Here is a 26,525-nt window from a genome sequence, read left to right as displayed (position 1 = left end):
CTGTGAATTTCCATACAACAGCCAAAGTTTTGAATTCTGAGAAACTGAGCAAAGAATTGCTGTTTTCCTGATATTTGAGCTTCTGTTCATGTGCACAAATGTCAAGTTTGAAGAAGGGCATCTTGCACACGTGGAACTATAAATGGACTGGGTTTTTTTCACTCCAGGGAAGCTTGTTTGAACATCCCAGGGGAAAATTCTACTTGCTGTTTTAATAAGGCTTGCCTGTGTTTTGCCTGAAGAGCAAGAAGTGTTGATACCAGCCTCAATCCTAAAGCTTTCTTACAAAAGCCAGTACACAGGGCAATGGAAAATCTGCCGTGCTGCCGGTGCCCTGTCATGCTGGGAGCTCTCTGCAGTGTTTGTTTACCACCTGCCTCAACAGAGGAAACAGCAAATGGGGCCTTTGTTTTCAGTGACAGCAGAGATGCTGCTTTAATGTCATCGCTGTCTTTGCCATGCCTGCGTGGCTGTGCGAGCCGGCCGTGCTGTCAGGCAGCGGGATCCCGTGTTTGGGCAGGAGGAGCACTGCTGAGAGAGGAATAGCTTCCATAGCAGGAGAGGTGGCTGCATGCCCACCTCTGTCAGGTCTCTTTGAGGTTACTGAGCTCCATATTAAAGGCTCCAGACAATGAGCACCTTTGGCAAACCATTGCTTTTGTTATTTCTTCATATTTATTATGACACTGCCTTGACCAAGATACCAAAGGTTTTGGGGACAGAATTGAAAAGAGGATTTAAGAGACAGCTCCCCAGCTGTGATAGCTGTTCTCATACTGACTGAATCAAGGCTTAACACTCACCTGGTGGCAGGTACCTTCCACACTTGCATGTTTCCCAGTCCCTCAGGAAATGCAGAGTTAGGTGCTTGAATATTTCAGTTGTTATTGCCAGGGTTGTGACCACAAGAAAGGTCGAATGGTTTGAAACATGGGCATTTTTCCTGCCACATTTTATCCATCTGGCAACCTGCTGTTACATAAAACATAATTTGAAGTATGGTGCTTCGTTAGATGATTTTACAGTATTAGAACCACCCAAAAGCTTTGATGTAGAAGATAATTAGTAAGAAATTATGAGGAGATAAAGGATGGGTGGGCAGACAAGGCTAATGAGTCACAGTCAGCAAAAAGTGTGAACTGCTGTAGTTCTTTGTCATTAATATCCCAAGTGTATTCCTGTTGCTTTTCTTCCCCAGGCATGAGAGAAGACACTGAAAAGATGCATTTTCAGAGCCAGAGGTTAATTCTAATCTGCCTGTGTGGTCTGTCAGACATTGCAGCAGTGCCATTGATAAATCACAATGCCTTGATTTCTGAAAATTCAAGGTCGTAGATATCAGACTGATTCCAAAATAAGCCATGGTTTAAATGGCTGGTTTTGTCTTTAGTCTGCAATATTCAAAGGAAGGGTGTTTTTTTAGGGTAGCTTCATTTCAGTGCTTCATTTGAGTCTGTTTTCAGACTTTGTGACTGCTGAGGTTATTGAGCTTCGTCTTAAATTTAAGCATATGTAATAGCACCAAGTCCCACAAACACACTCTTCCTCTCAGCCTCTTTCCTCTTATCTGTTGTTTCGTCAAGAGAAGGTCAGAATCATGGAAAGAACTTATTCAGTGTTTAGCATCCATATCAGTCATGACCAACCAGAGGTATCACCAGGTCACAGCAAAATTCTGTAGTTTTCATTTGAGGTAGCAAAGTGATCTCTGTTTGGGAGTTTGGGTTTTGTTGGGTTTTTTGTATAAAGCAAAACTATTTTTTCTTTATACAGAATTTCAAGGCTGCTGACCATTTTCAGATGTCTTATATTTTGCTTGAGTCGTGTGCATAAACTGGTCTTTAGAGACAATGTCCAAGGTGATGATGAGTATACTGTGGTTTATCTTGAAACCAAATATACCATTATTTAATCAGATAATAATCCATAGGTAAGGTCTGTGGGTTCATTGCTTAAGGAAAAAATACATGATTGAGAAGACAAAATTAGAGAAAGTTTTCTGTTGAGGTTTTCATTCCAGCTAATCACATATGCTATTAGAGCACTCCTTTCATTCAGCAGGAGATGGTTTTAGACTATATTGTATTTTAATAATCTCTTCCCTGGTGTTAGCACTGCCCTTACCATGTTCCTTGCAATTTGTCTGTGTTCTGTTATTGACAGAATTTGCAGTTATTGTCTCTTATATCCACAAAACTGCCTTCCTGAGGAGGTAACAGGGTATCAGCTCTTGTAGTAATTTTTAATCATTGTGTAGAATCATTTCTTTCTAATAAGGCAAGTGATTAATTATCATGCCCTTTTTATCAGTGTAAAGCCTGCCAGGGGTGCACTTGCTTTCAATTACAACTTTTCAAGGTTTACTTTGGTAGAATCCAGCATACTTAGAAAGACAACTCCATAGTTAGGCAGCCTTTTTTCCGTACAAGCAATAATTATCTCCTCCATTATTGTTCTGTTTATTTACAAATCAACACCAAATATCCACAGTGGAATATATAAAAAATAATAAAAAATTCCATTACCCCAACACTAAAGAAAAAATTGACATCAGAAACTTGATGGAAATGGAAATGCACTATCCATTTGCATGATTAGAGTATATGAGCCCTTTATAAGCCTAAAATAAATGAAATACCAATATGAAATTAGGAATATGTTTCTCATTTATAGAGAGTCCTGAAGCAAGATGCTTTTGTCTTTTCCTAATAGCCTCACTTCAGACTCAATTGTTATAGATTACTGTGGAGATGGAATAGAACTGTGCAGCAGTACAGAAACAAGGCAGGAGAGCTATGCCTGAGAATCCAATTAAAGTAGCAGGAATCTTTACAGAGACAGTGTGAAACTGCTTTATGACAAGCCATATTGCTTGCTTCTCCATAAATCTGTAGGAAGGTTTGGCAAAGGAGTTGAGGCAGTTCAGATCCAGAGGTACTGAGTGTCTCCCAAAATCAGTGGCACTGGCGGTGGCCACAAACCCATCCACAGCAAAATCTTGATGTTCCTCATGCTAATTGAAATTTTCCATAGGCACACAGGAAGAGTTCTCTCCTAGCCTGTGCCTAGGGAAATAAAAACATATGTGCCCCTTACTGCTTTGGGAATTTTCAAGTGGACTTGAAATTGTTTCCATCTGCCTTCTGTGTACGCTCTGTTCCTTGAGATGCCCCTGGTTTAACACCAAACTCAATGAGTTCTTTAACCTGCTCAGTGGGAATATCCACTCTGCTTTTACACTGGGGTATGGAAGATTTCCTCCCCAGAGGGAAAAAACACAGCCATTTTGAGTGTTTGCATAAATATCAGAAGGATTTGGAGGGACACAAATCTCCTTCAGCAGTAATCATATTTTTTTGTTGCTATTAGTATAATAAACTAAAAATCCTTTTGCTTATACAATTTCTTTTCCCAAAGGGGACTGTTCATGCCCTTAAAAACTCTTAGGGTGTGAAGCAAGTTCGTAAATAAAAAGAGAACAGGAGAAAGAATGAATATTTATACAATCAGCATTCAGGGTATTAATGAATCTTTATTTAATTTTTTCTATCTATAATTGAAACAACCAACAAATAATGAACTTTCTTATTGAGAAGATATTCTTAGAGATAAAGCCTCCCACCAGGCATGGGGATATGGGGATGCTTCTGTTAATCCTAAAATCTTCTGATCCAATTTTGGCCTCACCAGAAGTTGTCAGAAGGCACATTCTCTAACACACTTTGAAGGGATCATTACTTAAAAACTCAACATTTCATAACAGAGAAAAAGTTTGGAATTTTATTTTAGTTGGAGATATGGAAAAAATTTTTCTCAAGTTTCCAGCTTCTTTTTGAAATGTGCCAGTCATCCTAATATGAAATACAGGTCCAGTCACAGTACTCCCAAGAGCACAAATGTTTTTTTAATGGCATTGGCAACACAATTCACTTTCTATTGCTTCCTGTACTTGATGTCCATTAAGCTAATTGTATTCAAATCTGGCCATGATTTATTAATGCTATGTGAATTCTAGTTTACCTATTATTCCTAATTTTTTCTTCCATTGATGCTGGTTCTTTCACTTTTTTTCTTGCAGGGAGCGTACTGCGTGTGTAAATGGTGTCAGTTCTTTTTGTGAGTTCTGCATAGGGGTGGGAAATTCTCCCCAAATCCAGCAGAGTTTGCAGTTGCAGGAAATGTTCCTGTCCTTCTCTTTTTCCCCCAAGCCCCAGTGCAGTGTGAGAGGCAGCCCAGCACTCCTGGCTTGGCTGCCTGTGTGTGACACTGTGCACTCAGGAATTGCTGCCCAGCCCATCCTGGCACTGCCTCAGCAGGGAGCTCTGGGATGGAGCCTGCATCTCCCCCAGCATTTACTGCGTCATAGTCACATTTCTGTGAATATACAGGGCTTTTTCTTGTCTACAGCACAAATAAAATCATCCTCTCTTTAATCCTGACACTACCAGTCCTTCAGCCAGCCAGGACAGGCCACTCCTGGTAACGGAGGTCCTTTTCACCTGCAGTTGCATCCAGAAATTTCCAACTTTTGCAAATGCAGAGTGCAGCCTCCAATTTGGCTAAATCATGATGACAGAAGCATGTTTCAGTGAACTGGCACAGAACTGGCAGCCAGGGATACTAGAATTCTCTGTCTATCTCTGCCTGTTTTTCTCCATATTTCCTTGCCTAAGACTGATAAACTTGCTTTCATTTTCCCCACAGGCTAAAGTGGCCCACTGCTTCAATTTTATAACATTCTTGAAGGATTAGTACAGAAACTTAAAATCTTCCTGAGGTGCTAATAGTGTTAGGCTGTATCTACCAGAACAAGCTACCAGTTCTGATAGATAACTGGAGTATAAAAGCTTAGGTTAACAAAGTCACTGTAAATAATGTAGTCTAAACATGGAATCCATAATCCTGCTTACCAGGCTTATAAACCTCAACACTCAAAAGATACATGCAAAGACACGTCCTTGATTTCAGGTACAGGGCTGAACAAGCTGCTTTTTTAATAAATAGCTATGGTACCTGTTGATATATTTGCTGACTAAATTCAAAGCATGAATGCTTTTTGAATTTTTTTGATGAATAATGAAAGATATGATACCCCTCTCTTTCTTCTTATCTAAGGAAAGCACTTTAAAAATTGCCTGTATGAAATGGCCAAAGGACAGATTTTGTGAATTCTTCACAAGTAAATTGGATGAGACTCCCTCTGGTTGAGGGTTTTTTTTTTTTTTCATGGTAGTGTTGTTAGTAATGAAATATTTTTAATAGCAATACCTCAGTAACAAAGGAGCTTGCCAAAATTCTCTTTTTTCCCTGTATGGATTGTTGCAGTATCCTTAGGGTGTATCATCACAGCAGCAGAGATTCATCTGTCTACATTTCAGTGTCTGTTACTATGGATCTGATTGTCTGGATTCTGTTTCTCATCAGTACAGGCAATAGATACTCCAGGGTGTAATTCAGCTCACAGTCAGATTGCTGTAAAAAAAACAAGTCAGGAGAGTGGTTGGGTTTTAGATGCCTACAGTGTGGGACTCTAATGTTAAATGAGATGGCTTCCCACCTGGTATGTTTATGTCTTGACATTTCCATATCAATATAATTTCCCAGCTGGTAGTTGTCAAACACTGGAGAACTTTTGATTTTTTCAGATTTAAATAGAAGTGTGAATGAGTCAGATTTAAGTGATATAAATGTTTTCATTTCTTGTTTTAGTCTCTCAAATGGAGCAACTTACACTTTTGTCCCTTTGAATTATACAGACTGCAAGGAAATGTGGAACAGAATGTATTAAGGGATTACACTCCCTTGTATGAAATGGACACCAAGTGCTTTAGATTGCTTCAGCTACCAGAAAGAATGTTTCAGTTTGAAATTGTGTTATTGAAATGGCAATTCCCTTCACCACAAGCAGCCCCTGCACAGAGAAGCTCTGTGTCATAGCTCTCCATATCACAGATTTCTTGAAGCAGGCATTCAGCCAAACATTTCGGGTAAGAGCTTGAATTGGACGTGTAGTCAACTGTCCTTGGTAATTATTACCTTTTAATGAAGTGTAATCATTGCAATAGCTTAGGACCTTAAAAGCCAAATTCTGGCATCTTCTAATTGCTGCCTGTTACCATATTTTCATGTCTAGGACATTTCCAACTGGGAAATGTAATATAATTTATGTTTGTTCCCTCCTGGAGAAGTAACTTGGTAGGTGCTACTTAATGAAATTCCACTCACCCATATCCCACCACACCCACCCCAATTAAACATCAGCATCATTTCCCAGGTCAATATTTCAAGGCAGTGCTGATGAGATAGGATGTCAAGTTATAATAAAAGATTGTGTTGGTAAGTAAATTTAGCACTTAGTCACTCCAACTGGCAAAATTGGGGAACAACTAGATTTTCAGAAAGTTAATTGGATATTGAATCCTCTGAGTTGTTTTAAGTAAGATGAGCAAGCCTCAAAGCAGAGGATACAGCCTAGAGTTAAATTAAATGCTGGCTGCAAGCTGAATTAGCAAATGGATTCTGTGCAAAACTCTAGAGCGGAAAATTAGGATTATTTTATGCCATCAAGCAGACAACCTGTGGTTAAAGTACCAAAACATACTGACATGCTGAGAAACAGCATTTATGGGGTACTTCATTTGCCTTTGCAAGCTCCCAAGTAATCTGTGTGCTAGAGATAGGAGTGGGGTCAGTGAGCCCACAGAAGATGTGGCAGTCAGAAAGAATCTTTGGTACTTCTGTCTCTTAGTACTTCTCTCTCTCTCTTGCATTTCCAAGAGCATTAGCTGATTGATATTTTTTAGGTCTGGGGCTTTTTTTGCACTGGAAAATGCACAGTTGCCAGTACATGAAGCCTTCTGTTCTTCACGTAACATTAAGTGCTCCCTGGGGGCTGTTCATGTAGGAGTTCTCAGCTAAAGATTTGCCTCAGGAGTCTGAGGCAAATCTACAAGAAGAGCACGTATCTTTATTTTAGAGTCATCACACTGGTTGATGCTCACTCACATTCTGCTTCATTAACTGTTTCTCATTTGTTTCCTTCTCTTGCCAGCCCACTTAAGCCAGATCCCCAGTGTACCCCCAAGAAAGCTTTTACCAGTTTCAGGCAGAAGACAGATGGCCTCATGCCCAATTCCCTCTCTCTGCAATGTACAAATTTTATCTGGGATACTTCATCCAAATGTTACCAAAATAGTAAATGTACTCTTTCCTTTCTAATAACACAAGCATAACTACTTGGTTTTATACTTGATGCAGAAAATTCTTGGTCCTAGAGAGGAAGAAATTTGACATGGGAGTGTGGACACAGCTTGAGATGTCATTAATGGGCAGCAATACTCTGTTAAGCACTTTCTGTCTTTCCCCACTAAATCTGAGGCAGTGCTGTGTATTTGCATATCCTTGCAATCTGACCTAGGACAGTTGGTAATAGGCACAATTAATCCCAAGGAAGTAGTTAAAGGAGTCTAGAAGCTCTCAGGTGTTGATGGATAATGTAATTAAATGTGTAATCTAATGTAATAAAGGGGCTTCCAGCTGATCTTCTTGGGAAGGCCCAAAGCTTGTTCTGATAGACAGTGTGATCAGTTGTGGGTTTCTTCATCTCCATGTGGGATCATTTCACACAATATAATGGTGTGTTATATGGCAAAACCTCAACTGGGGTCTTGGACAAACTTGAAGATCATTTGGAAGCTATGTGCATGTCTAGATGTTAGCAGTCATGTGATGCTTTTATGATTTCTTCTTCCTACACTGCTTCTGTATATGCACGTGTAGGAATGCACTTTGTCATCTTTACATGAACTTGGGGAACTGGTAAGTGAACCATGCAACAAATCCCCTATTCTTTATTACTTAATTATCTGGTTGTAAGGCCCAGCATTCAGCAGTTCAAGCAAATTCCAGAGTTGTGAATTATTCATTACAGGAGAATGAAAGATTCTAGCTGTTCCAGTCTCCTCTTTTTGACAGCTCTATCAAGCATGAGAGACAAAGATATTGGCACTATAACAGCATGCAGAGATGGGGTCATTGACCCAACCTGTCCCTACTGTTTGGTTTGCTTTTTTTCTTTTAAAACATGGTGGGAGCAATGATATGTATTGCTCAGCTATCAGCTTTTTCATGGTGGCAAGAATGTTTATGTCTACTGTTATTCTATTTCCATTTGTTACTTTCTGGCGTGCTCCTTTTTCTCAAATGTGTCAGCAATACAATGAAGTATTTTAATCCTGTAAGTGACCAAGGCTACTGTGTAGATAAGCATTTCCCTTTTTTCCTGTTGGTTTTATCTTATGAGTCATTTAGCAAAGCCCATTTGAAAGCAGAAAGTGAAATCCTCATCCCAAAGAAGGCAAAGCTTCCACCGGTCTATGATAATGTCTGGTGTTTCATCATTGAAAGATAAGTATCTGTAAAAATATGGCCATTTGCAAATTTGCACATTCTCTGATGGAGGCACTTAGTACTTCCCATGCAGGTAATGGCTCTTCATGGATGATGACATTTCTATAGCAAGTTTTAATTGCCAGTGAATGCCAGCAGAGGAAGTTGTGGATAAACAGCTTTTTAAAGGATCAGCACTGCAACTCTAACACTCTGGGCTTTTAAGCAGGATGAATACCTTATTTCAGAGTACTTACAGAAGGAAGCAACTATATGTTCATTTTATTTCACTACAAAAACCTGACAATCCACTCTCTGTAAAAATACACTTCACTTCTCTGTATTTGTATCACGAGCCTGCCAAGCTTCCTCTTCATCTGTTTGATTTCTCAGGCTTCAAGGAAATAAGAAGGGTCAGTAAAGCCTTTTAGCTGCAGCCTTTTGGCTTTGTCCTGTTTCCTTCTAAAGCCAAATGATCCAGAAATCGACCTGAAACGTAGTTAATGATGTGAAATTTAGATATGCTAGCAAATTATCAGTAGGAGAACATGCTGAGTTTCAAATCATCCTGCTGCCTGGAAAACTGCTAAATTAATTAGCTTGATAGGAAACTTTAAGGAGGAGCCACTGAGACAATCCCCTGGAAGGAGGAAAGAAGGATGTTTCTGTGGAAACAATGACATTGGCAGTTTGACACCTCCTGTTCTGAAGTGTTTGCCAAGCCCTTGAAAAAAATCAATCTATAAATTAATGTCAGTGTGGCACCATCCAGTTCAGCAGACTGGGACCAGTAGTAAGGGCTACTACACACATGGACTAATGGCCATGTCCCACATAGAATCTGCCCTGTTCAAGGAGCCCATTAAGCCTAATAAATATCTTGATTGTTATTGACTGTTCAACTCACATTAAAAAACCTCCTATGGTAGTCTTCCTTTAGAGAAAAAAAAAATCACGAAGATTTGTGGGCCATTTAAAAATCTATAGGGCATGAAATTGATACTGTGTGAGAAAGAGAGAAAGGAAGTCCCTCATTAGGTCTTGCACATTAGTACAATGGCTGTTACTGTAGTTTAATCTGAGGTTTTGTGATATTTCCTCATAACTCATTTGTACCAGGCATGCACATGGAATAATACACTAAAATCCTGTTATTTCTTTTAATTATATTTTCTTAATGTCTTTACTTTTTTTTTTTTAATCTATATGTACTGTCTAATCAAGAGATAGTTAAAGTGAGTAGCTGAATTAAACACCCTGAACTGAAATGCTGACTCTCTGCATCCAAATTGTGATGTATAGCATAAAGGCTCTCAAGAGAATTACAAGGGCAGAATTACATTTTTACTCTGTTGTTGATGAACTTAATGGTACCCAGTCCTGAGGCTGCCTGTGTGGCAGCAGCTGAAGTGATGTGCCAGTGTTCCTTGTGATGGAGAAGACAGGACTGGAATATAACTGCAGCTCAGGCCTGATTAGTTTGTACAGCTGTTCCCCACCTCTGGATCTCAGGAAAGTTACTTTAATGTCCCAAGTGTTGGAAAAGGTTCAGAGCACAGAGTATGAAGCTCTCAGTTATTTTTTTTCCCTTCTGCACTCCTGGCATGCTCAGATTGTCTTCAGTCTTTGTTCTGATGTGACTTTGAGTGGATTAAAATTTTGAGTTAGTCTTTCTGTCAGCATCTGTATCCTGGAAAGTGCTGTGACATCAGCTGGAAAATGATCTTGCCCAAATTATAAATGCAAATTCAGTATTCATGTCAGACAAACACATTTTCTCTGAACAGATTTTAATGTTTGACTATGGCAAAATCAAGCTAAATTCATTTTCCAGTTCAGTGTCAGCCCAAATATCACAGGGGCTTTTTGCAAACCCTATGAAGTAGAGAGGAGGAATCAGAAAGGAGCAGAGATATGAGATACACCCTCACTGAGAGGCTTTCTTACTGAACACCTTGCTCCAACCTCTTCTGGAAGTTTAGAAGACCTCTTTGTAGTGAAGTATTAAAATGGCAATTTACTGATTAAAAGCAAATAGAAATATATATTCTGCAAGAGAAGCAGTGGAATGGACAAACTGTGCTGCAATAAAATTTCTGTTTTCTCAACATCATAGCAAATTTATATAAATGGACATTTTTTATCTCCTTAATACTCAGGTCAATTGTTCTAATTGTCATTTTTCCATAAGGATCTTGTTTGTAACTGGAAAGTATTTGGGGCAATGCCTCCAGATCTGTCTAGAGACTGATCAGACAAGTTGAATCTGGAAATATAATATATGTTCCCTGAAAGACAGTAAACCCCAGTTTCCAATTCCATTGTTAATGTGTGTTTAAATGATTCATCTTTACTCATACATAGGGACGCTGTTTTATCTTTGTTCTAATAAAAAAATATCATGTACATCAGGAACCCTGAATAATTCAGGCTGACTTCATAACTCAGGGAGCTTACTCTTTTCCAAGGCAGTTCTTGCCTAGGTGTTCCAGAAATCAAGCAATTCTCTTATGAACAGTTGTTCCTCTGTTGTAGAAGTCAATTTTAGTTACCATGCTGAGTGCAAGGTTACAGAGTTTGCTGTTGTATTGCCTGAGGCAGCTTCAGCTCTTTCTCTGTAGGAAAAGGACAAAACAACATTTTAGTTATTCCACAGTTACTCGAAAAAGGAGCTGTTCAAACTTTAATTCTCCATAAAGGATCTTCTTTCAGAATTATTTTAGCTAAATAGTGGCAAGAGGAAAAGCATTTCTCCTCTGTCAGATGAGATCTTCATCAATGCATTTTTTGAGAAACATAAAACATTTTAATTAAACTATGAATTCCTTAATAAACTATGAAATCCTTGAAAGCCTTCTAAACATTGGGTTTGTGTGTTTAAAAATTATCACTTATCAAAAGACCTATCATGATGCCCTGAAATGCATTAATGAAACAAGAATTGTAGCATTTGTCAGAGAGCTATAAAAAGACAACTTTGATCAGCAGCAGCTCTCTAGAGGTGATCTTTTGTTGTTAAAAATTAATTTTGGGGTCTCAAAACTGAGATAGGAACTTCAGGTTGTGTGAATTAAATATTGGATTATGAGATGCCAGCAACTAAATTGTAGCAAGGAAAAAAAACTATAGAAAGAACCTAAGCTTGCTTTTTTTTTCCCTTCTGTACATAAATTCTGCAGTGTGGTACAAGTCCTGTGACTTCACCTTTTCGTTGCTGTCATTCCACTCAACACTTCTAAACTGCAATGCTAATGCTTTTCCTTGTGACCACTTTCTGTCTTCCAGCCCATTTGACAATCTGCTTTTTCCACTCCTGAGGTTACCTGCTAATTTTACCCTTTTATCTCATTCTGTGCAGAAAAGTCACTGATCTCCTACTTTTAGAGACTCCCAGTCTCAAAATTTCTACCTTTAACACAATTCCAGCAATTACTGATCAATTCCAGCAGAGTGAAGTTAATTTTTACAAAATGATTTTGTAAATTAGGAGCTTTCATCTTTATTTGTTTCACACTACAGCTTCTCTCTTGCATTTTGGAGTGAGGAATGGTATCAGACATTGGTTTTCCTAGAACTTGTTTCTGTTAAACTCATGCTTGAAGAAGGAATTCTCTATGCTGTATTTATATTCACTATACTTTAGATCCAGGCAGGCTGCGTGTTTGTCCTTTCATTTATTTCCCATTTAAACTTCTTCCAGATATCAATTATATGACTAATTGATTATCCATAGAGAAGCTTCATCTTTTCCTGCTTAGGTAATTCCTCTCAGAAGTAATGAAAATTCCATTAGGCAACAATCTATTACACCAGCCAGCCCCAGCCAATTTCCACTTCTGATGTGTTTCCTTTATCTGGATTAAGTACAAGCCATGGGCAGCAGCAGCAGAAGTAACACTCATCATTCAGGGTATTTTTGATTCTGTCTGAAAGCTAAAATCTCTGTAACTTAATGATTCTAGTGGTTTCTTCTGACAATAAATTCTTTACCTGTAAACATACAATTCTGTGGTTTTTCCATTTCATCCCTAATCCAGAGGTGTTCACAGAACGCTGCCCACCTGCAAGGTTTTCCACAGTGGCATCACCTTGGCAGGAGGTGCTTCCACATCATAGGACTGAAACTGCTGTTTTCATAATGAAATCATTCTTTCAAGAGCCTTTTATTTTAGTATTTGTTTTGCTCGGTGCACACTAAAACTAATGTAATATGGAAATAAATCTTCTGTTGCTGAAAAAGATGAAGTGTTTTTCCCATGTTTCCATGGAGACAATCAGGCTGCCATAAATGCACATTAAATGGCTCTTAGTTCTGCAGAGTTTGACTGTTCTGAAACCATTCCCTTACAAGTCATTCTCAGGCTCCTTTGCTTGTGTTCTGTGATGCTTTCCAAGAGTCCCAGGCTGATTTCTTGACAATGAGTTTTGCTATCTCCATTTTAAATGCTGGGAAAGATACTGGAGCACAAAGTGACAAATTCTTTTATCTCAAGGGACAAACAAGGCAGTGATAGAACAAGAAGGCAGTGTAAGGGTGTCCTTTCCTTGCTGCCCCATTGACTAGGACTGGCACTGCCCATGCGCTGAGGTTCTAAGAACACTAAGAAAAGGTGCAAATTTGGAAATTCTTCCTTGACATATTGTTTTAAAGAATTGGCTTATTCATTAAGTAGAAAATCAGAGAAGCATAGAGTGTTTTGGGATGGAAGGGACCTTAGAGATCATCCAGTTCCAATCCCCTGCCATATGCAGGGACACCTTCCTCTACACCAGCTTGCTCCAAGCCCCATCCAACCTGGTCTTGAAAACTTCCTGGGACAACTTATACATTTTAAATACAATAGCTGATAATCTTTGCAGCCAAATTCTGTTTCATTTATCCTAGAAAATAAGCTTAGGAACTTAATGGGAAAAGTAGATTTTTTTTCTCATTTCCAGAGCAGAATGTCTTCCCTCCCATTTAAATCCAGGCATGTGGAGATAGGCAGCAGCCTGTCTGGGAATTGCTGTAACTGTGACAACATTGACATTCAGTCAACAAATAGAGCAACCTCGTCAGCCTTTCAGAGAACTCATACCCAGAATTTTTGTTGCTTGCTTAGCTCTCTATAGTGCTGTGTTAGGAAAGAGTTGTAATTATGCATACTGAAATACTGATTTGTAAAACCAGTTTGTTCCTTATTTTTTACTATTTGCTGATGGAATCAGTATTAACAGTGATGTAGTTTTTCTTCTGCATTACCTCTAAAAACAAAGATTAAAAGACATACATGTTGTTCATGTTTTGAAATGAGATTTAATGACAAAAAATATATTGAATAATAAAATGTGATTGGTTAAATATTCTCCTCTGTGAAAAATACAGAGGAGTTACTTTTTCAATTTTTTTTTCTAGTCATAGTTCATAGTATTAAACTTCATTCTAGCTTTTAATCAGAGTTGGAAAAGGGTTCAGTATCTTATGAATTAGCTATCTGAATTAAATCATAGCAATTTTTTACCCATTATATTACTACTTCAGTTGAAGTATAAATTCCAGCAACTTCAGAAGTACTACAGAAGTGTTTCACAACAAGCAATGCAAATTCTCTCTGAGCACGTTAAAACATATATTTGTATTAATCTGAAATGGGAATGGTATATTTTTAATTATGCATGAATAATTTCAAATATTATTTTCTCAAGAAGGTATAACCTGGTTTGTTTTCATTGGCCTTGGAGTAAAATAATGTGTATTAAATTAAATCCTACTAAATAAATTATAATTTGCTCCAGTGTAACAGAAAGCAGAAATAATCTAAGTCAGTTCACAGGAGAAATTATATTCAGTATTTCAAACTTACCATAGGATTGTTAAGTCCAAGCATTCACAAATCTCAAAATTAAATTAAATATATTTTCTCCTTTTAATTTATTTATGATGATATAGAGTTTTTTGTATGGTTTTGACATTATTAAAACTTTCTAGTTTTTATTTTTAGTATTTTCCTAGCAGCAAAGAGAATAAAATCTTTCAGGCATTTGGAAAGAAGCAGAGTTCTGTTCTGGCACTGGGATCTCGAGGTTTAAGAAGATCAGGTGGTGTCACAGGACCCAGTTCAATGACAGATATTCAAAATGCAGCCTCAGCCTCTTACAAAACTTAAATCTGATTTAGAATCCTGTGGCAAGGTGTTACCAGCCAGCGTGATCTACCAGTGCAGAGCTCCCAGGCTGTCTCTCTTTTCCTCATGCTCGTTTGCCAGGAACTTGAAGGTGGGAGTCCAAGGGAGGGTGCTCCATTCTGATGAGGGCTGGCAGGTCTTGGAGCACCCAGGGGCATCAGGTCAGCAATGGCTCTCCCAGTGGATCTCTCCCAGTGGCTCTCCCAATGGATCTCTCCCAATGGATCTCTCCCAATGGCTCTCCCAGTGGATCTCTCCCAATTGCTCTCTCCCAATTGCTCTCCCAATGGATCTCTCCCAATGTCTCTCCCAATGTCTCTCCCAATGGATCTCTCCCAATTGCTCTCTCCCAATTGCTCTCTCCCAATGGATCTCTCCCAGTGGCTCTCCCAATGTCACTCCCCATGGCTCTCCCAATGTCTCTCCCAATTGCTCTCTCCCAGTGGATCTCCCCCAATGTCTCTCCCCATGGCTCTCCCAATGTCTCTCCCCATGGCTCTCCCAATGTCTCTCTCCCTGCTGGGGCAGAGCAGGGAAAGGCCGGAGTGCTGGAGATCCCTGGAGAGCCTGGGGACAGGGACCGTGTCCTCGCTGTGTTGGTGAGAGGCCGCAGAGCTGAGCAGTGGAAGGAAATGGACACCTCTAGCTCTGCTCCTGTCCTGAGGGTCTCACAGCCCATCCTGCAGAGCTGGGCCCTCCCTGCAAGGCAGGCACAAAGGGTTCAGCATTTCCTCCCGTTCCACCAACTAAAGTTTAGAGCAGTGTTTTGAAGCTCTCCCTTCCATCCCAGAAGCTGGAACACCTGGGGTTTTTGGGGACTCTAAACCAGAAGCTGTAGAGCTGCTGTCATTAAACATCTGCCAAAGCCCTCTGAGTCCCAGAGAATGGGGTGATTTTTATACCCCACTGCTCCCTGGAATTAATAATTGAAAATAACATCTGACCAATATGTTTCTGTCAGGGGCCTTTTTTAAGTCTGTTTTGCCTTCAGTGAGATATGCAGAAATACACCCTTGGGTACACATGCAAGCACAAATGATCCCATAGTGGAATTGCCTGGAGCTGAGGGAACACGTGGCTCTGCTGCAGGATTGTACTCATTGCACTGATGGGAGTGAGCCATCCTTGCATGTTGGGGAAACCTTTGCCTTGAGGGCAGGAGGGTTGTTTGTGAAAAGGGCCCCTGCACTGAGGGTTGTGATTTTCATTATCACACCCACCAGTAGAAGCACATTTCCTAACTTCCAGTCCTGCCCTATTTCTCTTTTCTTTGCTTTTTTTTTTTTCACTGAATTGGATTTCTGTGTATTCGTCAGAAAATTTAATTTAAATACCAAGAGTCCTTATCCTTTTCTTCAGAAAGGAAATCTGCAGAGTCCTTTGAAGCATCTTCTGCCTTGGATGGCCCTCAGCAATGTCAAAAGCAATTATATGTCAGTTATAAAAAGCGATTTTTAAACTGTCTGTAAAAATTAAAATAGCTGTTTCTGTGCGCTGTATCAGCATCTTCAGCCTCTCAGATGTTAGAGTGCTCCAAAACAAAGCTGTACAAAAATACTACACAGGGATGGAGCAAATGTTGCCAGTTTGAGATGTTATTGCCTAACTGCCTTGGGAAATTCCATTTATTGAAAATAATTCACATACATGTTTGAAACATTCAGTAATTAATTTTCAGCTGAATTGATTTCTGTATCCAAACTGCTCTGAGGAGAGAGAGAGAGACTTAAATATCAGAGCTGGTGGTTGGAGGACATGTTCTCTCCTAAACTTGGGGTTGGGCTAGCACAAATTTTAGCCCTAATGAAGCTGAATGATTTATGCCAATATTTGCAGAAGCAGAATAAAACAATTGGTGTTATTTACATTTGTATGGTGGGTGGGTCTTGTAATCTGTTGTTAAATAAAAATTTTTAAGACCAGAATTATTAATGGTATCAACTCTGAGAATAAATGTTACACTTGGCTCCAACAAAGAACAGTCTTCTGAATGGCTATAAAAGCCTGAAATTCCATCAAGGGCTTCCTGGGACATCTTTTCCATTCAAGGGGGGTGGGCTAGTCCCATTGCACCTGGATGGAGCCCCAGTGACAGTCTGATCCCAGCACATGGACTGGCTCAAGTTTACCAGTAGGGCACTGGAAACTTACCATGCCAAGAGAGGTGCTCTTTAGGTTAATATGTATTACCATGTTCACCTTAGAAAAAATAGCAGAAATTCACCATGAAGCTCTAACTCTGATGGGAAGGCTGTGGTGTACTTCAAATAACCAAAATGTTAAAGCCAAAGCTGGTCTTAGCCAGCATGTCTTGGAAGCATGTCATTTCCCTCATAAAAATCAAGGGGAGCTTGTAGGAATTTTTATTAACATGTTTCACCTGGCTTGATGGCTCCTTCACATTTGCTCTATGATGGTTTTCATGGAAGCATAGAGTAAAATTCCTCCAAGGCCCTACTCAGCAGCCTCAGTCACTTTCTCTTTGGTCCTCACTCTGCTGGAAGTGGACACACGATGCTGATTTGGAACCTTCCCTCCTAGATCTGCAGTTGACATTAAATGCCATCTGAGTTTCATGCTGAGAGGGCAGGAGGAGTCAGAGCCTTCTGTCCCCTGCCTGCCCAGAGCTGTTCATTCACAGCTTTCCCATTCCTGCCCTTCCCTTCCCTGCCCATCTCCTGGCCTCTACAGCCAGGAACTGTGCTTTCCTTCTCCTGCCTGCTTGTGAAGCATAGCTGGAATCAAGTAACACATAATGATATTGAAATGCACACATATCATGTAATGCATCATTAATTGACTTTATTATTGATCTCTTTTGTATTAAAATGCACACTAGGATCTTTGTATTGAAAACAGCAGGTCTCATTTTCCATTTCATCATACCTCCCCAGCAGATGTTCTTTTCTTGTATAGTCAGAACAGTTCCAAGGGGATTGCATAAAAGCAACTGCTCTTGACATTGCATTATGCAGGACTATTTTGTCACTGAATGATCATAGTGCTTATTGGCAGGCAATTTTAAATACAAACCCCCCAATATTTACATAACACCGTCTCTTTTTATTGTGCAGTTCATTTCAGCTTCACTAAACAGCTACATTTTGAAAATACTCTCTTCCCCCTGAGGAACGGTCATAAAAACAGAACCAACCTCATAAATCTTGTTGTGAACTAGTTGTACAGTTTCTGCAGGATTACACATCCATTGCTGTGAGACACTGAAAGTATTTATTTGTTATCACCCTTTTAAAGTCAAATGTGTGAAAAGCAAATTGGCTCTGTTGTGATTAACACAGTGACCCACTGGCACAACATATGGAACTACATCCTTACAGAGCAACTTCCCCCTCTACTGCCATTGACTGAACTAAGATTTTCCTGCGAGTCATAAGTCTTTTTTTATTGTGGTAATAAATAAAAATGTGAAATGTAATAGAAAAGTGTCTCAAACACTGTTGGTAGGTCTTTGTCCAAAACTGATTTATATTGCAAATCCACAGCTCTGGTGAATGGTGCAAGCAGGGGAGAGGGAAAGTGTGTTCAGTCCATAGGGGAAAGTTCTCTGGGCTGCTGTGTGGAGCTGGGACAGAAAGAGATTTGGGATGCAGTTGGTGTTTGTAGCCCTTTTGGTATTGGAAAGCAACATCACCATATCATTAGGAGGTTTTTAGGAGAATGATGCAATCCTGCAGTCCCTGGTGTTTATCATCTACCAATTACTTTGGTCTCTCTCTGATATTACCATAGAAGATTTATCATTTTAAGAGGGAACTTAGGTTGCTCTGCATAATAAAAGCTAGGCCAGGAAAAAAAAAAAAGAAAAAAAAAAAGAAAAAAAGAAGAGACTTCTCAGCTCTGAGTACCAGGACAGCTTCCCAGAAAGCAAATGTCAGCAACAGAAACTTCTGGGTGTGAAGTGAGGAAGAGTGAGATTCATGAGCCAAGATGATATTTTTCTAATTTCCTACATTTTTCCAAGATAAAAATCTTCTGAAAATTGTTATACTGAGATGTCCAGTATTATAATTCAGGCAGCTGCCTCCTAGGGTGGATCCTTCCCTTGGAGACCCAGTATCCATGGGAAATTCTCAGAACAGGAAACCATGGAGCCTAGGTTCAAAAAATGATAGGGAGGATGACTGAAGGGGTTTTCATCAGAGAATTTTTGTCCAAGTGAAACGTTTAATTGCAGTACTGGCTGGACACATATCTCCCTACATAAATGTTGAATGAATGCTCAGCCACTCTAAAGTGAGATTAATTAATCATATCAGTTTCACCTTCAGACTCAGCCTAAAGAAAAAGTGGGAAAATGTTCACATCTCAAAGCCAGGCTTAAGGTATTTTTGTTATTACTGTGCAGCCAGAGCTGAGTGCAGACTCCCTGACATAGCGAAGGGATGGCTGTAGTTTTCCTTTCAAGCTGATAAAGTAACATCTTCTTGTCACTTTGTTTATTTGTACTTTTAGCTCTTCATTTTCAAAGAGTTCATAGTCATTGCTTTAGGACAAAAAGAACTGTAATGACAAATATGGTTGTTATGTTTCATCTTACTCCCAAGGGTGTGTTCTTCTTCCAGTGATGAGCATCTGCTCCTAGTCATGTAGAAATCTGATTAACAAAGCATGATCTTTGATTAGCATATTTCAGAAATTGTTTCTTATTACAAACTCTCCTTAGGGCTTGTCTTGCTTAGCAGTAGAACAACCTTCCAAATGGATTTAACATGTTGAGGAACTTTGCAGACATATAAATCCCTACTTTGAACTTTTATGTTCATATGGACCATGCATTCTGCATAAGTGGGGAAAAAAATCTCCAGAAATAACAATCCACATCATGGGTTTTTGCTGTATTCTGAAAAAGTCCACACTTTGGCTTGTATTTAATAAATTACTGTTTTGAACTGCATGTAAGGGTTGTTTGTAATGAATAATAAATGATGCTTCTATTATGTGTTCCATTTAAGGGTTTTCATGAGGTTTTCCACCACTGGTCCTTTATATTAGGGAAGATTTTGATGCCATGGGTGTTGAAACTAATGACAATGAGATTGAATGCCTGTGGGTGAGAATTGAGGGGCAGGTCAACAAGGCTGACATCCTACTGGGAGTCTGTCATTGTCCACCCAACCAGGAGGTGGACAACTCATTCTACAAGCAGCAGGAGAATGTCTCAGGATCACCCACCCTTGTTCTTGTAGGTGACTTTAACCTACCAGACATCTGCTTGGAACTTAATACAGCAGAAAAGAGGCAGTCCAGGAAGTTTTTAGAGTGTGTGGAGGATGACTTTTTGTCACAGCTGGTGGGTGACCCCACCAGGTATCCCAGTGAGGGACTGTGTTAGACCAGTTGTTTGCAAATAGAGATGGGCTGGTGGGAGATGTGGTGGCTGGAGGCTGCTTGGGGCACAGTGACCATGAAATTTTAGAGTTCTCAATACTTGGTGAAATCAAGAGGATTTATTGTCAATATTATTATTGTTCTCAGATTTTAGAAGCAAGTCACTGAGGTATAGAGAGTTGAGGCCAGATTTGTAAGGAAATGGAGGCTAGGATTTCCACCCACATCTTTTCCCATTGCTTTCCTTCCTGATGATTATTTAACGGTGTTTATTATTTTAGAATAGACAATTTTTAAATTGCAAAATATTAAAAGTTGTGTTCCTTTTACCAGTAATGTATAGTGTGATGCTATTTCAGAACTGCATGCATTTTTATTGCCTTAGAAGACCTAAATAGCTCCTGGAATGGATTCACCAATTAGAGTAAATTTTACTGTGAAAAAACACTTAAGTATTGTAGCTGTGCATGATGTCTCATAGACCATGTGGGCCTAAATTTTGCTCCTTATTCATGCCAAACTAGTATTGACTTTCCAGGCTAAAGCTACATCCCCACTTCTCAGGTTTTGGCTGATGGAACACTGAGCACAAGGCCAGGCTGTGCTTCCCAGCAGCCCAGAGCTCCTGGCAGCTCTTAGCCCTGGGCTCCCAGCCAGTTTGCACAGCGATTTTTGTTGATGCAGCATTTTGCTTCAAGGATGTGTTGCCAGCAGAAGCAAACAATGTGCATGGGCTCCAGCAACAGAGCAAGGCCAGCTGCAAGAGAGCAAAAGTTCTGGTCATTAATTTGTGTGTGGGTATGACTTTTGAACTGCCTCAGCCACTGAAACGATGATGTGGTGACCCTGCACACTCCAAGTGGTGCTCACTCATGAAAGGCTTTGCAGAAGGGGGGTGTTTCACTGGTTTGAAGTTTAAGAATATCCAGGTAGACAGCCAGCTCAGGAAACTGTGGCTTGCCATTTAAATCCCTGTCAAAGATGTGCCTCAGTCCTTAACTCAGTCTCCAGAGAGAGTGAAGTAAGAGGATTAAGAAGGTGTCTCTCACTGTTTGTGTTCTGGGAATGTAAAGGGCAGGGAATCAGATACTTCTCATCTGTCTGGCTTTAAAAAAGACACCAAAAGGCAGCAGTAAAACATCCCCGAAGAGCTTTGACAGCCTTTGGTCTTTCCAGTGGGACAGACCCCGTCTGCTCAAACAGTGCTTATGTATTTTCCTAATGGCAACACTTCGAATGTTGCTGCCTTATTGTTTATGGTGTAGGAAACAGATGGTCTCTTCTCCTTCCTTGTTCACTTCACCTCTTCTATCAGTTTTAATGGTTTAAAAGAAAAAGCTTTTAGCACTTTTGCTTTGTTTTTACGGTTTCCCCCTGTCTTGCACCAAAGGCATTCCAGTAAATACATATGCACTAGTGAAGCTTAATTGCCCATCACAAATGTGTAATGGGTGTTAATGTGGCAGGAGCTTGTAGCTGTGGCTGTTTAACCCAGCACAGAACAGCTGCAGCACTTCAGAGCCGAAGGAAAACAGAAGAATCCTCTGCTTGTTGGAAATATATTTGCTCTCAGAGAAATCTGGTACACAGCAAACTGAAACTTCTTCTACTTCAAATAGTCTCCTTTGAAAGTTTCTCTGATTATTCAGTAGAAATCAAAAATGGTTATCATAAAGGGCAATTAAGAGCTTTAGACCATCCCCAAAATGAAAACAAGAGTTGCCCATTTCCAAGAATGGACCAAGATGTGAGGAGATATGGGAGAGGAAAAATGGGATTTAAAGACATTGAAGAGGAACAGAAGTCAAATCCATGGCAACAGAATGTCCAAAAAGAGCTTCTGTAAAAATCACTTCTCAAACAAAAGTGAAATTTCTCTGTGGCTGGTATGGCAGAGACTTTCCTTCTGACATGTTAACATAACCATATTTTGAATACTTGTAATTCATTTTGGCAGAAAATGTCTTATTGCTGATTTTAGAAACCTTCTTTTGTAGAAGAATGAATTTAGACAGATACAAATGGGACAACAGCCTGGACATGTTTGCTCTGAGATGGCAACTCATTGTGCTGTCTGATCCCAACTCTGACAGCACTGCTGGTGCTGCAGGTTGTTGTATGAAAGCCAGGATTATTTTGTTGCAGCTTTTCTACTCAAGCATTTTAAATACAGGGGATGCTTAGCTGTAAAAATTAAAAATAATCTCTGAAAATATTATGCCTGTTTTACAGCAGCTGTGAAATTAAATTTATTAGCACTCTGCATTATATCAGTTATTAGTAAGCTCTAAAATACCAGTCATTTTGTTATGTGAGTACGTTTTATCCAAACATAGCTTTTCTGTGAAATAAACAGCGTGATATAGATTGTTAAACCAGAACTTCATCCCAAAGTCTTGTGTCTAATATTAATGTGAACACCAATTAGATCACTGTTCAGTAAGGAGTCTTTAAGCTCTCCATCTACCTTTCTGTGTAAACGTCTCTACTTCCTGTGCAGTCTGAAAACAGCAGCACATACTATAAAATATCAAAGCATTTGTTCACTCACATGGGGGAGTGTTCCTTCTAACCAGTTGTCACCTGCTGGGAGAGCCCTCTGCGTGCATTTCTCACTTTCTTTTTTTAATGATTTGATAATTTAGTGCTAAATCTTTTAAATGATTTAATAATTTAATGATTCAATAATAATAATAATAATTTTGATTTTTTTTATAGCCCTTGACCCATCCAAAGATCCCTGCCTGAAGGTGAAGTGCAGCCCACACAAAGTGTGCGTCACCCACGACTACGAGACCGCGATTTGCGTGAGCCGCAAGCAGCTGGTGAACAGGTGAGGAAACTTCCCCTTCCTCCAGGCTTTTGTGTCTGTCTGCCACAGACATCCAGTGGGGGAGAAGAAGGAAAATGAGAAAACTCCAAAATTTATATTTAAACCCCCATCATTTTACAACATTATTTTAAATTTTAATTTGGGTTAAAAAAAAAAAAAAAAGACATTTTATATTTATAGCTGAGGCTATTTAAAAAAGATGACCCAGAACATGCTGCATCCTGTGGTGTGGATTGCAGAATTCTCTCCCAGTTCTGGGAGGGATTTTCTCCCCCCCAGAGAGCAGTAATTATGCATATTTTAGAAACTGAAAACATGAAATATGAAAACACTGTGCCAGAAATATCTACACTTCTGATAACTTAATTAGAAGTAATTAGCAGGAGATTAATAAAGATTTTTTTTTTTTAATGTATCAAACGTCTGCTTAAATTTGCTAAAGAGCTGAAAAATGTTGGTGGAATTTTGTAGAGCAACTCCTTGAGAAGTCTCCTAACTAGAGAAATCTCCAGATCAGATTGCTGAATGACTGAATTAAGAGCAAATGGCCTAGCTAATATGTTACAAGGCCAGGATGTTCAAATTAGACCACAGAACTTCACAGAGAGAAGCTACAAACAGAAGAAGAAAAGCCTTTTGATCATGGGTTGAGATATGTTACAACCAAGAACTGAGAAATTTATAAACAAATGTTGAGAAAAAAAAAATGTGACTTTGCCCTATTTTGGAAGGAGAGCTAGTAGAACCAGTAGGGAAATTAGAGTTGAGTATCTCCAGAGCTCAAGACCCAGAATTAAACTGGAAGAATCAGCCCCTCCACCTGCCAACAGATACATAACAGAATAAATTGTGTACTGCTGTAATGAGCAACTCTGAATGCTTGGTCTGCACTTTAAGGAGAATACATTGTCTTGCTTTCATTATGTTTGAGTGATAAATCTGGGGACTGCTATTCAGTTTCTCTCTCTGTTTAGTATGGAAGAAAAAATTTGCCTGTAACACAGCTCAGGTCCCCAAATGTTGTTGTCAGCTAATATTGTAGTTCAGCAACTGTTTAAGCCAAACTAAATTCAGGATGATCTGATTCCCATGTACTACATCTCATCTTTCCTCACTGTCACCTGGTTGAGGAAGCTAATCTGTAAGAAAAATTAGTCTTTGATTGATAATCCAAAGTTAATGGTGTAATGCGCATGAGGCAGTGTGTTCAGTATTTGGTTTTTAGTATGGAATTCTCCCTGGAAGGAAGTTAGGGGTCTGCTATATGCAGTGCTTACACTCTAATGATATTTTTGACATTATGTGGCTTATATTTTCTAGTGAGGATGGATTGAAACCTGGTTTAAATCCTTGCATTATATAGTAGTCCTTGTGATCCATAGACATAGATGTTGAGCCAAATGCTTTCTGAGCTATTTCCAGTATTTAACGTCTCCAAAGTAGTCAAAATGTTCAGAGGAATGGTGCAGAGGAACTGAATATGCTTTCTTTGCAGAAAGCAAGCTGTGTTTCATGTGATCTCTCTATGATTCCTCCACTGCCTGCAGCTGTTTCAGCAAACCTTTGAGTAGCACTGTGACTATGGAGATGAATCAAAAAGTATTGAAAACTTACTTTGAAAATTCTCCAAACAATTTCCAGCAAGTTTTGCAATGCCAGAAGAACTACTGCTGATATGTGACAGTGGCACATATAACCCCACAGTGGTTTTATTCCCCATGTACCCAGCTAGCCTGGCCTCAGAGGGCAGATAGGTCAAGGAGGGAAGTAACCAGGGCAAATTGTCTGTTGATTTGAATCAGTGGAGTGACACCCCCTGAAGGTTTTCATCTCCAGCCCCACAGCATTCTATTTTTTTCTGTGCCTGAGCTGAATACTGCTGTACATCTGACTCCAGTCATATTAAATGCTGTGTTAATCAGGAGTAAACACATTAAAAGGGGTGGAATTGCACCTATGTAAAACCAGCTAATATCTGAATATCTTAGTGAGAGCACATGTGATAACAATTACCAGATAACACGGTGCTGCTCTGATTATTTTGCACATCCATGGTGCTTTTGGGTGTGCTCAGGAGGATTTTCCATTTCATGCATCATTATCAACTTGCTGCAGTGGCTTTGCACAGGATGTTGGCTCAGCAGAAAGTAATGGAGAGCAACACCTTTGTTATTGCTGAGCCTCCCAGACAGAGCTGTGCTGGTTTGTGTCCCCCAGTGCCTGCCTGGCTGGAGAGCTGTGGTTTTCCAGGCACAGTGTGCTGCAAACTCTGAAATCACCAGTGCCAGCACGATGCCGTTCCCATTTCATTTCCTTTCTGCTGGAATGCCTGCTTTTTAAACCACTGCAGGAGCTCAGTAGCAGTGTAGAAAATTGAGTTGCATGGGAATGTGTTATTTAAGCTACTGAGACCCTGCCCCAGGGGCAGTCTGGCCTCTCCTGTGCAGCATCTGCAGCCTCCTCCTTCTCTGCTCCTCCTCCCCTGCACAGTCACCTCGTGAGCAGCCCTGGGTCCTGAATCATGGAATGGTTTGGGTTGGAAGGGACCTTAAAAATCATCTAATTCCAACCCTCTGCCCTTTGGATCTACTGATACAATCAGTTGGTTCCCCAATTAATCTTGCTGTGTTTGTAGATTTTTTTTTTTCAGTCTCTTGTTCCTTTTCATACTGATTCTGAAAATAATTGGGTTTTGTTTGATTATTATGTACAATTCAGGGAAAAGGGTGTAGCCCAAAGGGAATTTTGCAAAATGGCATAATTTGGATTCCTGTTGGTATATTTATCCATGTTAATTGTTTGTGTTTTATTTGTATGCATTTTCTTGAAGAGCCTATCACAAGCAGAAAGATGGGAGAACCCAGACAATAACAGGGGAGAACCACTGGGGGTTTATTTATTTTTTTTGTCTTTCTCCATGGGCATTAACCAACTAATTTTTCTAGTAAGCTGTTAGTACTTCAGAAGTTAAGGCAGAAGATGTCTGAGAGGTACTTCAGACAGATAAAGGAGTTTTGTTAGCACATCCTCTCAGCACATACTATTTACAGTATGAATTGGACAGTACATTTAGAGAAAAGGCAAGACTGAGTTGTAATTGAAGAGTGTGAAAAAGATAAATTTGGAGGTGCCTCCTTACATGCTTAATAGTCCTTGTACTAGTGATAGAGTCTTATGAAATCTTTTTGAGTGGATTAAAACCCCTTTCAATTTGGACATCTATGAGGAAAAGTCTTTATTAGCTCAGTTTTGCATGAAAGGCAGTAGTTAATGTCTTTCAAAGTTGTCTCATGCATTCTCAGTCCCTTTAAGCCATTTGTGTCTGCTGGTGCTGACAGTGCAGCGGGTGGGAAGGAAAGATGTCACTCTTGGGCTCTTTTCAAAAGAACAGAATGAGAAGAGAGGATTGATGTGAAAATAATGGCCATATTAACATGTCCAGGGTTTACAGCTTTGTTCAGTCCATTTGACCAGCAATGACCAATTAATTCATCACTGCAATGGAAGTCACTCACAAAGATAATCATGCATCTTCTCTCCTTCTCTGCTGTGTCTTAGAAATCCAGCTACTCACTCACTATTTCTCCAGGACTTTTAAGGATAATGCTACTGACAAAAGAGTCTACTACTGAGTTTCTCACTTTTTTTTTTAAGATCTGGACAAGTTCCCAGATAAAACATCTGTTCTTCTAAATTACACGTCAAAGCCTTGGTCTGACCAGCGTGCCAGTGCTGGCAACTACACTTACCCACAAGGAGCAGACAAATCTCCCTCTCTTTCTTTACAAATC

At 39.6% G+C, this 26,525-nt stretch overlaps 1 protein-coding gene across 1 annotated transcript in view; it reads left to right on the top strand.

Moving 5' to 3' along the window:
- Window positions 1-26,525, top strand: part of LOC129126821 (testican-1) — a 186,985-nt gene that overhangs the window by 47,267 nt on the left and 113,193 nt on the right. Inside the window, exon 4 of the mRNA XM_054643025.2 lies at window positions 22,620-22,734. Coding sequence (XP_054499000.2) covers window positions 22,620-22,734 — 115 coding nt within the window. The remainder of the gene's footprint in view (window positions 1-22,619; window positions 22,735-26,525) is intronic.

Source organism: Agelaius phoeniceus, chromosome 15, assembly GCF_051311805.1.
Source record: "Agelaius phoeniceus isolate bAgePho1 chromosome 15, bAgePho1.hap1, whole genome shotgun sequence".
NCBI lineage: Eukaryota > Metazoa > Chordata > Aves > Passeriformes > Icteridae > Agelaius > Agelaius phoeniceus.
Note: the sequence above shows the minus strand (reverse complement) of the source record. Positions and strands in the feature narration are given on the sequence as shown.